Below are 16,198 nucleotides of genomic sequence, written 5' to 3' on the forward strand. Positions count from 1 at the left end.
TCTATATCATCTACTGCATCGTCCATCTTTATGTAAACTGTACCCTAGCCACTTTTAAACTATGCCACTTTATTTACATACCCTACAGTACTCATTCATATGTATTATACCGTACTCTATACCATCTACGCATTGCCATTCGCTTACACCACTCATCATACTATTTATGTACATATTCTTTATCCCTTTACACTTGTGTGTGTGTGTAAGGTAGTAGTTGTGGAATTGTTAGGTTAGATTACTGTTGGTTATTACTGCATTGTCGGAACTAGAAGCACAAGCATTTCGCTACACTCGCATTAACATCTGCTAACCATGTGTATGTGACTAATAAAATTTGATTTGATTTGATTTGAGTTCAATATCATTTGCCATTTTTTATGTCCGTTTTTTTTAGAGACAGACATGTATGAAATAATGAATAAATTATACAATCAATTTGACTTTGTTTTTACCAATCTAACTACAAAACAACATAATGGTAATACTTTATTTGAAAGGTAAATCTCTATTGATAAACTGGGTAAATCAAGATGTAGCCTAGGTCTGTTCACAATATAGGCGAATGCATATTATTATATATAGGAGTGTGATTTTATGGGGCTACAGGTGACAAACAATCCCTTCCATTTAGGAAACATTTTATTGGCAACTGCTAGGAGACATTATTTTATTGTACTGATCAACAACATATGCATAGAAGAAGCCATCAATTATTTTATAAAAGTGTGCGCTGTCTCTTTAAGAAAGTAATCATTTGCGAGGCAGAATGTGGCTGTGGAGTCTGACTTTGTGGCTATGTAATCGAGTGGAAACCAGACGGGAGGCAAGGGAGACAAAAAAGTGAATGAGTTTTTGGTGGCAAGAGAGACAACGTGGATTAATAACGTTTTTGGTGACAATCAGCTTTGAAATKAGCATATTTTGTGTTATGGTTTGCATATTATCACAAACAAAGTACGAGGGTAGTGAATTCTGCAGTAAGCTAGCAATGAAAGTTAGCCTACAATTAAAGCTGGAATCTACCAGTATCGTCTTGCATTGTAAAAGTGTTCTAGCCGTTACGGACATTGTTTTGTGAACAGTAATGAACAGTTTCAACATTTCTACATGCTGTGTTGCATTATTCAAGTGTGTTAGCTCCCCACTCATTCTTCACAGAAGTTAACAATGCAGCCCAGACAGCTCTAGCAGTGAATGAGTAGGTGGAGCATGCACTTTGCAGGCCCTTTATAGCATGCACGTGCTATAAAGGGCCTGCGCTGATAAATAGACTTGATCCTCTCAATCACACGAGACACATTTGACAGAAGTACTGAAAGTAACAAAAATGTACTACCGAACCATTTATTTTTGTATCGGAAAAGTACATACGTTTCTGTATACCGTGCTGCACTAGTCAAAATCCATACAGCGCTGTGAACCAGAGAACCTGAGCTCTGACGTCATGTATAGCACATTACTGTACAGCCACTGGGTTCCAAGGCACTTATCAATGACAAAATCTTACATTTTCAAACCATATACGGGATGACAGGGGCTGTGAATGGAAAGGGCTATCGCCACCATGAAAAATTAAATATTAGAATTCTCGCTGAGTGATAAGACATTCAAAGGGTGCTTAATGGACCTAGKCACAGATATACCTCTCCCCCTTATCTTTCCCCCTTCAAATTACACAAGTCTCATTTCCTACTGTCCTTATCGGTATTAAGAAGAGTGAACGGGGTGATATCGCATCAATACACATGCTCTAATTACAAGGCAGCATCCAGCTGCCCACGCCTCCTTACAACATTGTCCAAGCGCTGGCCCAACATTGTCCAAGCGTTCAGAGGGAGAAGAAGCACAGAACACAGTCCTGGCCTTGCCTGCTGCACAGAAGGCATTCACAATCAAATGGAGGAGGTCAGAAGGTCAAAGAGGACAGGTCACGCTGATGTGGTTGTGGAGATGTTTAGTTCCACTGCTCTGTACATTTTGATTCCTGGTTCAATCTGATTCATGTGCACTGGAGTGGGGGTTGTGCTGTAGAATTCTTAGGTGTTCGCTATTCCATATCAGTTACAGGAGCTCAAATACCCCCACTCAGTATAGTAGCCATCATGTCCGTTCAGCACCAGCCTTGCTGTGATACTGTCTGTGGTGATATTCCCTGCTCAGTGCTCAGGCCTGGCAGCAGCTACAACCAGCACGCATCAGGAGGGGGGCATTCTGGTAAACTGTCTTGGCTGATGAGACAGGCAGACCTGCAGCCAGCCAGCCACCGAGCGCTGAGCTGGATCACACTGTACATGGCCCTAATCGATGAAAAATAAGCTRGAAATGTGTTTGTCTAGACCAGRCAGCATGTGCAAATAAGGTGGTGTCCGTTTCGGTTAAAGCGATACACAGTTAAGAGAAGAGCAATGTACAAGACCTCCTCCAATCTCCTGTCCTCATTTAGACCGGGGCAGTTCCTGGAGTGGAAGAGAGGTCAAGTGGCCATTGCAAGGAGGGCTGCTGATGGGTAGAGTAACCTGCAGATCAGCAGGTTACAGTTCACTTTAATCATCATGATGACGTGTGTGTGTGTGTGTTGTTCCATATGCGAAAGATATTCTAAATGCTTCCGCTATTTTTGTAGCACTGTTAAAGTTATGCCAAACACATCACATCAGAATTAAAATGTAATTCAACACCATTATCTTTTATAAACAGCGTTCATCAGCATGYACACTTTTCCYATTGAAGTGAACGCAGAGATGCTGTCCATAAAAGCCTGTCACTGCTAATAGTTACCAATTAATCAGTTACTTTCTATAAACATTATCAAAACTGTGAAACTATTGAATAGGCCATAAACTTTCTTTGGAGCYTTCCGACTATGATTGTGAACACAGACATATTAACTCGAAACCTCCTTCTTGCTAGAAGCAGCACCATTATAATCCTTCATATACTGTACTTAGCTGAGGACGGGTAGCAACAGTCATTTGAATAACAATAGGTGAAAGTACCAAAAGAAGGGGAGGATAAAATATGGGAGGGAGGCCAATTCCACCCAATATGTTGTGTCAGGGAAAAAGAAGCCCCAACACAGACTATTGGCTGACTACAGCAAAGCCCCAGCAAAACTGTTGATGGTTCAAATTAATGGCAGGCCGTGCAGAACTCATTATTCAGGGTGAAAACAATCTGCATCACATGCCAAATTGTTAGCAAGCTGTAATTTGTTATGGATGGTGACTATTAAAACAGTACCCAGATCAGAAAAGAGACCTCGTCGTTTAATCAGGATCCCTATGTGGCCAGGAGTTTTTCCTGACCTTGTGACCTGACCAGGATAAACTCTGTGCCCTAAATGTTCTTGATCAGGTGGCATGGTCAGGAATAACTCCTGGCCCTGGTGTTTGGTTTATTCAGCTCCCCATTAGCTTTTGCCGAAGCAGCAGCTATTCTTCCTGGGGTCCACAAAAAAAAAACACTGATAGACAAGGACTGTCACACAAAATACAACAATATACAAACAATACAACGACAACAAAAAGATTGTGTGTGTTAGAGTGTGTCTGTGCGTGCGTTTGTGTGTGTCCCCTCACGGTCCCCGCCATCTTTTTTTAAAGCTGTTTGCTTGAGTAATTGGAGATGGAAGGGAGTTCCATGAGATCATGGCTCTGTATAATACTGTGCATTGCCGCAAATTCGTTTTGAAATCGGGGACTGTGAACAGACCCCTGGTGGCATGTCTTGTGGGGTATATATGGGTGTCTGAGATGAATGTTAATTGATTATACAGACAATCTGGAATTTTCAATATAGTAATACTTCTCATAAAAACTAGAAGAGAAGCAGTTAATCTCTCGTCAATCCTCAACCAGGAAAGACTGGTATGCATATTGTTGATGTTAGTTCTGTATGTGCAGTTAAGGGCGTGCTGCTCTGTTCTGAACCAGCTGCAGCTTTGCTAGGGCTTTCTTCGCTGCACTTGACCATATTCCAGGACAGTAATCAAGATGGGACAAGACCAGAGCCTCAACAAGTACAGTTGTTTTTTGTGCCATAAACGCAGATATTTTTATAACAGACATACCCCTTCTCATCAACACTACAACTTTGTCAATATGACTTGACCATGATAATTGACCATCCAATGTTATACCTGGGAGTTTAGCTTCCTCAACTTGATCAATGGTCACACCCCTTATACACAACTCCAGCTAAGGGTCTTGCTTTTAGTTTTAGATGTATTTAAGACCAGTTTATTATTAATCATCCAGTCAGGTACTGACTCAGTGAGGTCACTGGCTTTGGGTGATGACATGAAGAGTGTGGAATCTCGGCGTACATAGTCATTCTAGCGTTGTGTAAGGCCAGTGGCAAATCATTTGTAAAAAATAGAGAAGAGTAACGGCCCAAGGCCGAACACTTATTTCAACCCACACCTCAACACTTCAGTGGTACTGTCATACAACCACAGACAACACAAACGGCCTGATTATTCATCCACCCAACAACTTCGTATGAAGAAACCTACATCCTATCATACCAACAGAATGGCATCTGAATATGTGGAATATAATCAAATGAACCTGTTTATTCATTTGATTTTCATAATTGTCTAAATGTTYTAATATTGTTCAACTGAGTGAGAAACTAAGTCACCTTCTAATCAAAAGGATCATTTATCCCCAGGTGTCCTCAAGCAGCTTCAAAACTCTTTGGAAAGCTCCTCTCAGACAGTACAAAAGGAGAATTGATTCTATGTTCCGGCACAGCAGACTGAATGAGTCTCTCAGTCAGAAACCAGAAGGCGTAGTGATGCTGATCTCCTACGCATACATGGGAATGGATTTGTGCTCCTCTCCATATGCATCCATCTTTAAAACAAGAGTGGGCGAGCCAGGGGTCAGAGTTAAGCATGGGTAAGTGGCTCACAAATCGTTAGCGGTGCCCTAACCCTCATCGTTATCACACAGTCTGACACCAACACAAACATGGTGGGGTTGTGTTTGTGGGGGGGATTGTGTGTGTAGGTGTGTGGGTTTATTTGTGTGTGTATGTGTGTGTGTGTTTGTGTGTGCGCGCATGCGTGTTGAGGTTGGGAGAGTCAAAACAGCATGCATAATTCCACCACAATGATGCCAACAGATAAGAAGGATGAGACAAAGAGAGTACATGTACACGGTCTCTTCTGCTTGCCATTGGTATACTCTCAATACAGATTACTATCCTCACAAAAAGTATTTCCTTTATCCACAGAATGCATAGTTTATTAATTTCCATGCTTTTGTTATTAGATGGGTTTTGTGCACTACGTGGTACAAAGGTGTATTCTAGGACTTAAAATGCCACGGCTCTAGGCATTGGGCGGAATCTAGATTGTCATACCTTCATATCGACCTTGTGCCAACGCAAGATATTTGGTAATACCGGCACTGAACAAAAGGGGCACTATTTTCCAACCCCACTGAGCTAACTAGCATTAGCGCAATGACTGGAAGTCTATGGGAATCTATTAGCATGCTATGCATGTCCACTCAGCATCACACAGTCAGTCTCCCCTACAGGCTATAGAAATGCATCTCTCAATAGATCCTCTTCTATTGGCTTACGACTTTGGAGCCTTTGTCATGGTTGGATACTGACAAAGCCAGCTTTTCCCTGCATTCTGCTCTCTGTAAAGGTCTGTCCTTGCATATTAAACAGGTGAGAGCACTAGAGCAATAACATGGAGAGGACTTTGCCTCCCAGACTATACCTTATGTTTAGCCCCATCTAAAAATGCCATCATGGTTGACAGTGATAGACACACACACACAGGTTAAAAGGGGGGAAAAAATACTGTCACTGATGAAGATGAACGATCAGACTGCAATGCTGTAAATMAATGAGTCAGCCTTGCCCTCCCTACAGACACAGGCCTAGTGGGCTATAGTACACACACAAAGAAGGCAAGGGAAGGACTGGAGCTGGAGCTGTCCATGGTGTTGAAACCGAGAGCATGCATGCCACAGCATGTATCTTCCATCTGAGTAACTCAACTGCAAACATCTTTTATAATATAATTTGGCATTCCCAAAGGATACTGTGTGCAGGGGAGACTGGATCTGTCCATGGTTCTGAAACCTGGAGAGTCAACCTACAGCATATCTTTCAGTTACTAACACAAACAAACATATTGCGCAGTATATTGTTATGTAGAGAAGTAGATTTAGCAAGGCAAGGGGATAACTGGAACTGTCCATGGTGCTGAAACATGGGGTCCAGCATGCTACAACATTAATCCTATCTTCAATTTCATTTAGGTACAAAAAATCATATTTTAAATAGAATTTGATTTGGTGCTCATAAGGTGGCTAGGCTGGGGGTGGTGGAACTATTAGTGGTGCTGAACCTGGGAGCTCAGCATGCTATGTGTCTCCTATCTCTCAGATTGACTAAAATACAAACATATCGGTGTCTTCAATAACATGAGATTCAGCAGGCAGCTCCAGAAGGAACTGTCCATGGTTCTGAAACCTGAAAGGTATCATGCTATGAGTCTCCTATCCCTCCGATTTGTCAACATATGACTCAACAATCAACACAGCAAGGGAGCTCACCATCTCTTCTTTAATGAGCCCAATACCAATTACCATCTTATAATATAATTTGGTTTTCACATACTATAAGGAAACTGGTGCTATTAGTAATCTACCTGCTGTCTATTCCATGAACCAAAAGTTCCAAAATATCTAATGTTATTCATATCTATATTTATATTTGTATCTAGGGGCTAATCCAAACAGAAACAAGAGCTCTTTCAATGAAATTCTCCTTCTTCCTTTCATTTAGCATTCTGGTCACAGGTCTACGAGAGAGACTCTCTAGCATTACATTCTCCTAAGCCAAGTCAAAAGAATCTCATTAAATTGCTTTCAATATAACAAACCATAACTGGATACCAATCCCCAGGGAAAATTGTATTGGACCGTCACACTTTTAGTGGACTAATCATCTCCACACAAGCCCCAAAGTGCTGAATGAGAATTGCCTACATTATTAGAGCCGGAGATTGCTAGTGTGCCTTTCAGACGAGATGATGGTTCTCGCTTTGCCATCTCTCAAAACTGTCTTTGATTGTTTGCCCCTGTGTCATTCTGTTCAAAGTTGTAGATTTATCCTCTAATGGTTTCTTGTCTTGTACCTGGCAGAGATTTGACTGTGGCTCATTCGAGGGCAGACAGTGCCATGTTGGCTCTACTTTATTGCAGTCCAGGCAGTGGTTCACCTCAGAGGTGAATACTGTATCATCTGATTACACTGTGCTGCAGAACTGCCCATGTAGGATATCTGAGATGATCATACCACAGCTACATACCCTATGACCATTTCTGAAATAAATGCTTGTTTTTTTTCTAATTGTAACATTACATCTATTCACCATTACTTGTATATTCAATGATCACACTAAAAGTTTGGGTAGAGTTTGCAACTTGTTGAGATCACTAGATATAGCATTAACACAGTTGTTGTCATTCTGTACATCAAGGCAGCTGTGTTCAAGTTTTTTGGGGGGATCCAAACTTGCTTCAATGACCATGCTGGAGTCACTAACATCAGTTTATAACACATTACAAGATAACATGTGGTTGTAGACAACACATGACCAGAACAGTTCCAGTTTACCATGAGGAGATCACGCAACAAGTTCAGTAATACAGAGTCAGACAGGAGGGAGAAATCATACCGCAACAGAGATAGTGCAGAAAAAAATGGTGATGTCACGAGTCCGTAAATAAGGGTCCTTTTCTCGGGCACTGCAGATACTACTGCGGGTGTGGTGACTGCATTAGTAAAGCGCGCGCGGTCTCCACGCAAACACAGGAATAATACAGTATAATCTGCTTTCATTGGAGAGACCAGACTGCAACAGCTACCCGCCCACCGCAACTAGCACTTCCAATTGACGTGCCCAGAAGTTCAAATCATGAATCTGTTGTCAGGTCTATTCACTAAATTGCCTTGCGATCTCACCTTGCTTGTGCGCTGACTGCCACCATACCAATAACCGCTTGCCATCAAGCGAAGTGAAAAGCGTCTACCCTAGCCCAGGTTGTATATTAAATACACAGCTTACATTGCCACAGCCCCACGCAATGACAATCTGACATCTGCGCTCAATCTGACAACAGCTTGATATTCCATGCACACCATCCCTTGCTCTCATTATGCCGCTTTTTTCTCCCGTCTGCTTTGTAACCGGCATATGTCTACCCACTGGAATAAGAACGAAATTAAAATATTCCGATAAAAGCAACTCGGGAAGACACCAACATTCCACAGAACACCACTTTCATGCACTACAAGGACTAACCTCCCAATCTAGCGAATCCCAGTCTTCGGTAAACATCCGGAGGATCTCTGTCCTTCCAAACGCGGACTAGGCAAAGAGGCACTACGGAATGACTGAGCGATGCGATGCCATTGCGCTGTCGGTATTATCCTCATGAAATCAATTTTAATAGGGGACGTCGACAGGAGAAGGTATTCGTAAATACACACCGCGACGACACCGCGACCAACTTGCGCGAGATAGATTTAATGATAGCTTTCTTTACAATCGAACATTTCGGTGGAAGAAGGTTGCAACCAATTACCACACCACTTGCGCTTGACTAGCAGGCGAATACTGACAAGGCGCTCGTTCTATTGAGCATCGTTTCGATTTGAGCTGCCGTACTCCCTTTAGCAGAGGTGGCAGACAAGAAAACCAACTTCGTATTTCCAAAATGTAGAAAAAACGAGTAATACAATCCTCAGCCATGGTTCCATTGCGCATCTCCCCATTACATTTTCCTCTGTGGGAATAGGCTACAACAATAAAGCAAGATTTTGAAAGGTCCCTTATATCACGAAGTGGTTGGCAAGGCACGTGACTACTCCTTTGTGCAAAATGATGTATTGGATTCATTATAAGCAACAAGCCGCGAGATAGCCAGGGAAAGGGTGTCCTGTGAGAGGATTGGAATAAGGTCACTTCTGTACTCACCATTAGCACCGCAAAGTTATTGTGATGAGTGCAATGAATGGTGGTCGTGTTGCCCGTGGAGCCTGTTATGTGGCACCCCTCTGCCCGCCAGCCACCGTGCCCATCTAGCAGGTCAAAATCCCAATAGGCTGCAGTTGGGTCTACACCCAGCGCGAAGTGCCTGAGAGCAATGGTAACCGAGTGCACGGCGCTCCCGATGCTGCACCCATCTGCAAGAAAGCAACACATTAAATTAGGAAACCAAGTGGAAAGTCTAAGTGCAACATCCAAGAAACGAGCACACACCACACACACACACACACACACACACACACACTGTCCGACAACCATAAATTATTATTAATTCTGCCTATTTTCATAATGTATATCTATCTTTCATTGACATGTTTGTGTTTAAGATTTAAAAGCTATTAAAACATCTGCCACAGATATCATCAGGAGGATGGTAACAACAAAAATATTATAGAATAAAAAGAAATAGCACGCATATGAAGATTTGTCAAATGTGTTGTGAATTAGGCTATGTGTTTAGGATAAAAAATATTTAGACATAGTTGTGTTTTTAACAAAAATATGTAATATGGATCAAATCTCTACAGGCTGCGCACTTTTTCATTTTTGCATGCATGTGCGTGTCCCTGTGTTTGTCGACAGCCGATCATACTTTTAGACAACGTTGACATCAGAGCCATGATGATAAAATGCATGCATTTCCTCTTACCTAATTTGGTGAAAGCAACTGGTGTCGAAACGCTCCTACGTTTTCCATCATCTGCAAGGTTTGACGAATTCCCTGTGCAAGGAAAGAGTTTCCCATTTCGAAAGACAATAAACTGCAGCTTGCAAGTCGAGTTATCAACAGATTGCAACGCAGAGGGGTTAGGCGTACCAGCCAGCGGTAAATGGATTGCGGCGACTGCCACGGAGTTCTGCGGATGGAATAAAAAAGGACAAAATACAAATTGAATAATGCCATTCGCTAGAGAGAGGCTGAAAATTATCACTCCAGTAGCTTGTAAGATTGACACATTGCCTCTCTCTCCAAGATTGGTAGCGACCAAAGAGCACAAGTAACCATGGGAATGGGTTTCACTCGGTAGGCTACGTCGTCTGAAGAGATCTCGTGCGCCTATTTGGTAAGGTTTCCTGCCGCAGAGGTGGAAATGGTTCTTAACATCTCAGCTCGAGGGCACATCAACACTGCAGCGTTGATTTAAAGAGACAATCGGCCTCACTTTATCTTCCCCTCACAGCCTATAAACGCCACGGAACCCCCGAAAATAACATTTTGTGAGCTCTGGGAAGTATAGACAGTTTCTTTAAAAAAGTATAGTGGCATTACATTGTACGTGGGTGGGGTTCCAGAATGGATTGAGTGCACTTAGGTGGACCAGAACCAGAGCAAGCACTCCTCATATCTGAGTTCAAGTCTAATCAAATAAAAAGGTCCCAAAGTGCTAGTCATCAGCATAGGGGCATGGGAGAACGTAGCCTACCCATAAGTGAATGTGCTCTGATTAATATTTTCCTGATAAATGTTTAATAAAATATTATACATTATTATGACAACATAATTGCATAATTGCGACAAGATATACCTAGTGATGTGTTTTTATCCATCCATTTATTTGGACACCCTACTCATTCGTCATTGAGAGCATTCATGGAGAATAACCAACAGAAAACACTGTTGGGTGAAACCATGATTCTACAACATAGTTCAAAGCATTGAAATTTCCATAGGTGCATGAGGTCTGTTATGGATGTATGTGACGTAAAAAGAGCCTGGCATCAGCTAGTCCAAAGGGAAAGAGGAAGAGTTGGTGAGGCAAGGGAAGGACAAACTGTCTGTGATGCTGAAACATGGAGAGAGAACTATTCCCATCCAATTCCCATTGTTATTGCCATTTGCCTCCGAGATTCACAGATACTTTAAGTAATGGATATTATCTACATAGGTCTATCATCCAATTCTCTGGCAATGAATGGCTCTCCTCAGGTAACGTGGCCTTACAAGATTCAAAGTTCTTCAGCTCTCTGACCATTACATTACCCTGGAGCAGGCCAATCCTGTAAAGTGACATGAGCCAACAGAATACTTAAGCACCATCTCTTCTCTTTACAACCAACGTGTGCAAGGAGCCCGTGCTAATTTACGACCCGGGTTTGTTAGCTATTTGTTTCTGCATTGACTCGCACTTGAAAGGTTATTGATTTTCATCCTGCAGAGAGAGATGAATCTCTGCCTTGAAATTTAKGTTACATGGTTTTCCTCCAGAAAAGCTTAAGCAAGCAGTATATTTCTCAAAAGCACTGGGATACAGGCATCCCAGACCGTGTCAAAGTGGATTTGATCGGTGACGTCATCAGGGACAAGTGATGGATACAGTGGAATCCTTGAAGGAGTGGCTCAAGGATTTGGGCTCCTATTCACAAAGTGTCTCAGAGTAGGAGTGCTGATCTAGGATCAGGACCTCCCTGTTCATATATAATCTTCTCCATTATGATCTAAAATACTAACCTGATCCTAGATCAGCAGTCATACACCAATACGTTTTGTGATGGGCCCAGATCTCAAACAGTGAGGAATACCAGGTGACCTCACCTCACAACACAGATCCTTTTAAATGTCACAACACTGCATGAACATCTTATCTCACAAGCCCATCCTCTCTCTGCAGCTTTTCATCCTCTTTATCAGCCTTTTCGAAGGGATTTTATAGCCCAGAGGGTGTGCTGTCTGTGGCATGCACAACGCCTTGCTTTAACAAACGCTCTAAGTCCGTCCGGAATGGCCTAAGATGGTAGTAAGGCTACATTTGCATGAGGAACTCGCTGGGAACTTCACACTTCTAAGTTGATTTAACTAGGAGCGGCGCCACCGTGTGATTTTGCCTGGGCCCTTCCCCTTTCTGAAACATTGCATGCTTTAGTCTTACAGATGTAGGATTTTAATTTGAGACAGTTTGCTACCACAGGAAAATAATCCAACAGGAAATGTGAATTATTATGTGGATTATAATTAATGGACTGTCAAGTCTACTCCTGCTCCTCCTCTCCGGCATTCGACGTCGCCGGTTTACTAAGCACCGGCCCTGGCTACCCATCATTGTTTCTGCATTGACTAGCACTTCAAAGGTGTAGTGCTTTGAAAGGCTGGTCATGGCTCACATCAACACCATTATCCCAGAAACCCTAGACCCACTCCAATTTGCATACCTCCCCAACAGATCCACAGATGATGTAATCTTCAATGCACTCCACACGGCCCTTTCCCACCTGGACAAAAGGAACACCTATGTGAGAATGCTATTCATTGACTACAGCTCAGCATTCAACAACATAGTGCCCTCAAAGCTCATCACTAGGCTAAGGACCCTGGGACTAAACACCTCCCTCTGCAACTGGATCCTGGATTTCCTGACGAGCRGCCCCCAGGTGGTAAGGGTAGCTAACAAAACATCTGCCATGCTGATACTCGGGGGCCCCTCAGGGGTGCGTGCTCAGTCCTCTCCTGTAATCCCTGTTCACTCATGACTGCATGGCCAGGCACGACTCCAACACCATCATCAAGCTTGCCAATGACACAACAGTGGTAGGCCTGATCACCAACAACGATGAAACAGCCTATAGGGAGGAGGTCAGAGACCTGGCCGTGTGGTGCCAGAACAAGAACCTCTCCTTCAACGTGATCAAGACAAAGGAGATGATTGTGGACTACAGGAAAAGGAGGACCGAGCACGCCCCCATTCTCATCGACGGCGCTGCAGTGGAGCAGGTTGAGAGCTTCATGTTCCTTGGTGTCCACATCACCAACAAACTATCATYGTCCAAACACAATAAGACAGTCGTGAAGAGGGCACGACAAAGCCTATTCCCCCTCAGGAGACTGAAAAGATTTGTCATGGGTCCTGAGATCCTCAAAAGGTTCTACAGCTGCACCATCGAGAGCATCCTAACTGGTTGCATCACTGRCTGGTATGGCAACTGCTCGGCCTCCGACCGCTAGGCAGTACAGAGGGTATTTCGTACGGCCCAGTACATCACTGGGGCCAAGCTTCCTGCAATCCAGGACCTATATACCAGGCGGTGTCAGAGGAAGGCCCTAAAAATTGTCAAAGACTCAAGCCACCCTAGTCATAGACTGTTCTCTCTGCTACCGCATGGCAAGCGGTACCGGAGCACCAAGTCTAGGTCCAAAGGCTTATTAACAGCTTCTACCCCCAAGCCATAAGACTCCTGAACAGCTAATCAAAGGGCTACCTAGACACCTCTTTTACACTGCTGTTACTCTCTGTTTATTATCTATGCATAGTCACTTAAACTCTACCTACATGTACATATTACCTCAATTACATCGACTAACCGGTTCCCTTGCACATAGACTCTGTACCAGTACCCCCTGCCTTGCTATTGTTATTTTACTGCTGCTGTTGAATTATTTGTTACTTTTTTCTTCTTTATTTTTGTACTTTTTTTTCTTAAAAACTTCTTAAAGCATTGTTGGTTAAGGGCTTGTAAGTAAGCATTTCACTGTAAGGTCTACACCTGTTGTATTCGGGGCATGTGACGAATAAAATGTGATTTTGATTTGATCATTACATACACTTGTGCCTCATCAGGCACACCTGGACTCTATCACCTTCCTGATAACTCCCCATATATATATATGGCACTCTGTTGTTATTTCCCATCAGGCGTTATTCACACAGTGAATCAGAAGCTCAGAGTGTGCCCACGCTTAACACTGGCCCAGCCCTCAGGTCCACAAGGTATGATGTGCCATTTCTGATAGCCAGCAGACGGAAGACGTTTACACCGAGAGGCCCAACAAACAATAGGATAGAGTCAGCTGTCCGTATGAACTCTCCTGCCATGTAATCATATAACTCAAATTAATGTCAAGCTAAAGTGCCCAAAGAAAATATCTTAAAGTGTCAAATCACAGTGTAGTTCAGCAACTTGACATAAATCAGGTGTCTCTGTGCATAAGCCCGGGTTCCTACCGCCACCATGAGACTGCTGACTACGGGAGCAGAGATTTATATTGCATAGGCAGCTGGTATTCATCTTCCTCAGTGACAAGCTTTGGAGGAGATGTCCTCACCTCATTGGCTATCAAAGAATGAGTGACCAGGAAACAGATACTCTAACCTACCAGTGACTCATCCTCATTTTAGTCTGAGCCAAATGTGAGTCAGAGAAAATGCATCATTGACTTTGTTCGCTTGTTTATATGTTTGTGTGTGTGTGTTTCTGAAAGACTAATGTCATGCACAATGTTTACTGATAAGTACAATAATTACATGTTCTTACATGCAGCATAATGAGAACATGGGAATTCCTTCTTAGAAGTGCTTTCTAGCAATTTTTAGGCTGTAACCTAAATTTAAAATTATGACTCCACATCAAAATGTAATAATTCTCTCAAGATGATTGCCATGTCTGAAGCTTAAATGGCCCACCTCTCTTTAGTTGTGTTCAGTGTTGTGTTAGCATTACTCACATAGTGAGATAAATTAAAACAGGCTACATGGTTTCCATGCCAACCAGCTGCTTCACCCAGACAAGGTTTGGATTGAGAGCAGATTGGAGCGAGGCAGGAAATACAACTGGCTCTGTGGAGACAGAACACGGTGCCTCCTTCGTCTTGGAGACAGATTCCTCTTCTTACATGGTCTTATGCAATTCTGAACTGTCTTCCAAAATGTTTCTCTCACTTTTGAGAGAAATACACTATAAAACGACCTTAGCACATATTTAAATATGAGGATAAATATCATATTGTTTGATTAATCCAAAGGCAAACTGTTTTAAATGAATAACAGTAAGTAAATAGGAATACACTGTGCCTGGATTGAGATAATCATTCCTAGTCAATAAACATAATTTAAAAAATAATTAATTCAGAGACAAACTGTTAGAAATGAAGCCTTCTTTACTGCAGGTACTGTACATTGAATATTCTGTGCGTGGATTGAGATAATTCTTCATTGTAAATAAAACAGCTGGGGTGACGGGGCTGTTTGCCCTGAGAGAATTTCTCTTATAGACTGTGGTGTAGTACTGAGATGGATCTTAGCAGAACAGAGACAGATGCTTCTCTAATGGCACAAGGGAGAAGAGCCTATATCAGTACTGTAAATGTTGTGATGCATTAAAACACTCCGTACTAATTTCACAACAAAGGGAGTGAAAGGCGTACTGTGTGCCTGAGAGCATGACAAAGGATGACAAAGCATGACAACTACCTTATTAAACTAAAACTACCTTATCTTCTGAATCAAACTATGTACAGTTGAAGTCGGAAGTTTACATACACTTAGGTTGGAGTCATTAAAACTCATTTTTCAACCACTCCACAAATTTCTTGGTTAGTACATCTACTTTGTGCATGACACAAGTACTTTTTCCAACAATTGTTTACAGACAAATTATTTCACTTATAATTCACGGTATCATAATTCCAGTGGGTCAGAAGTTTACATAGACTAAGTTGACTGTGCCATTAAACAGCTTGAAAATTCCCTTAAAATGTCATGGCTTTAGAAGCTTCTGATAGGCTAATTGGCATCATTTGAGTCAATTGAAGGTGTACCTGTGGATGTATTTCAAGGCCTACCTTCAAACTCAGTGCCTCTTTGCTTGACATCATGGGAAAATCAAAAGAAATCAGCCAAGACCTCAGAAGAAAAATTGTAGACCTCCACAAGTCTGGTTCGTCCTTGGGAGCAATGTCAGCCGTCATACCGCTCAGGAAGGAGACACGTTCTGTCTCCTAGAGATGAACGTACTTTGGTGCGAAAAGTGCAAATCAATCCCAAAACAACAGCAAAGGACCTTGTGAAGATGCTGGAGGAAACAGGTACAAAAGTATCTATATCCACAGTAAAATAAGTCCTATATCAATATAACCTGAAAGGCCGCTGAGCAAGGAAGAAGCCACTGCACTAAAACCGCCATATAAAAGCCAGACTACGCATGGGGGCAAAGATCGTACTTTTTGGAGAAATGTCCTCTGGTCTGATGAAACAAAAATAGAACTGTGTGGCCATTATGACCATTGTTATGTTTGGAGGAAAAGGGGGGAAGCTTGCATGCCGAATAACACCATCCCAACCGTGAAGCACYGGGGTGGCAGCATCATGTTGTGGGGGTGCTTTGCTGCAGGAGGGACTGGTGCAC

The 16,198-nt window shown here is 42.5% G+C and overlaps 1 protein-coding gene across 1 annotated transcript in view; it reads right to left on the bottom strand.

Moving 5' to 3' along the window:
* LOC111978172 (adhesion G protein-coupled receptor A1) overlaps positions 1-16,198 on the bottom strand; it is a 213,420-nt gene that overhangs the window by 118,578 nt on the left and 78,644 nt on the right. The window contains exons 4-5 of the mRNA XM_070448691.1: positions 9,735-9,942; positions 9,014-9,222 (exon numbers count right to left, since the gene is read on the bottom strand). Coding sequence (XP_070304792.1) covers positions 9,014-9,222; positions 9,735-9,942 — 417 coding nt within the window. The remainder of the gene's footprint in view (positions 1-9,013; positions 9,223-9,734; positions 9,943-16,198) is intronic.

Source organism: Salvelinus sp. IW2-2015, linkage group LG18 (genome assembly GCF_002910315.2).
Source record: "Salvelinus sp. IW2-2015 linkage group LG18, ASM291031v2, whole genome shotgun sequence".
Classification (NCBI taxonomy): domain Eukaryota; kingdom Metazoa; phylum Chordata; class Actinopteri; order Salmoniformes; family Salmonidae; genus Salvelinus; species Salvelinus sp. IW2-2015.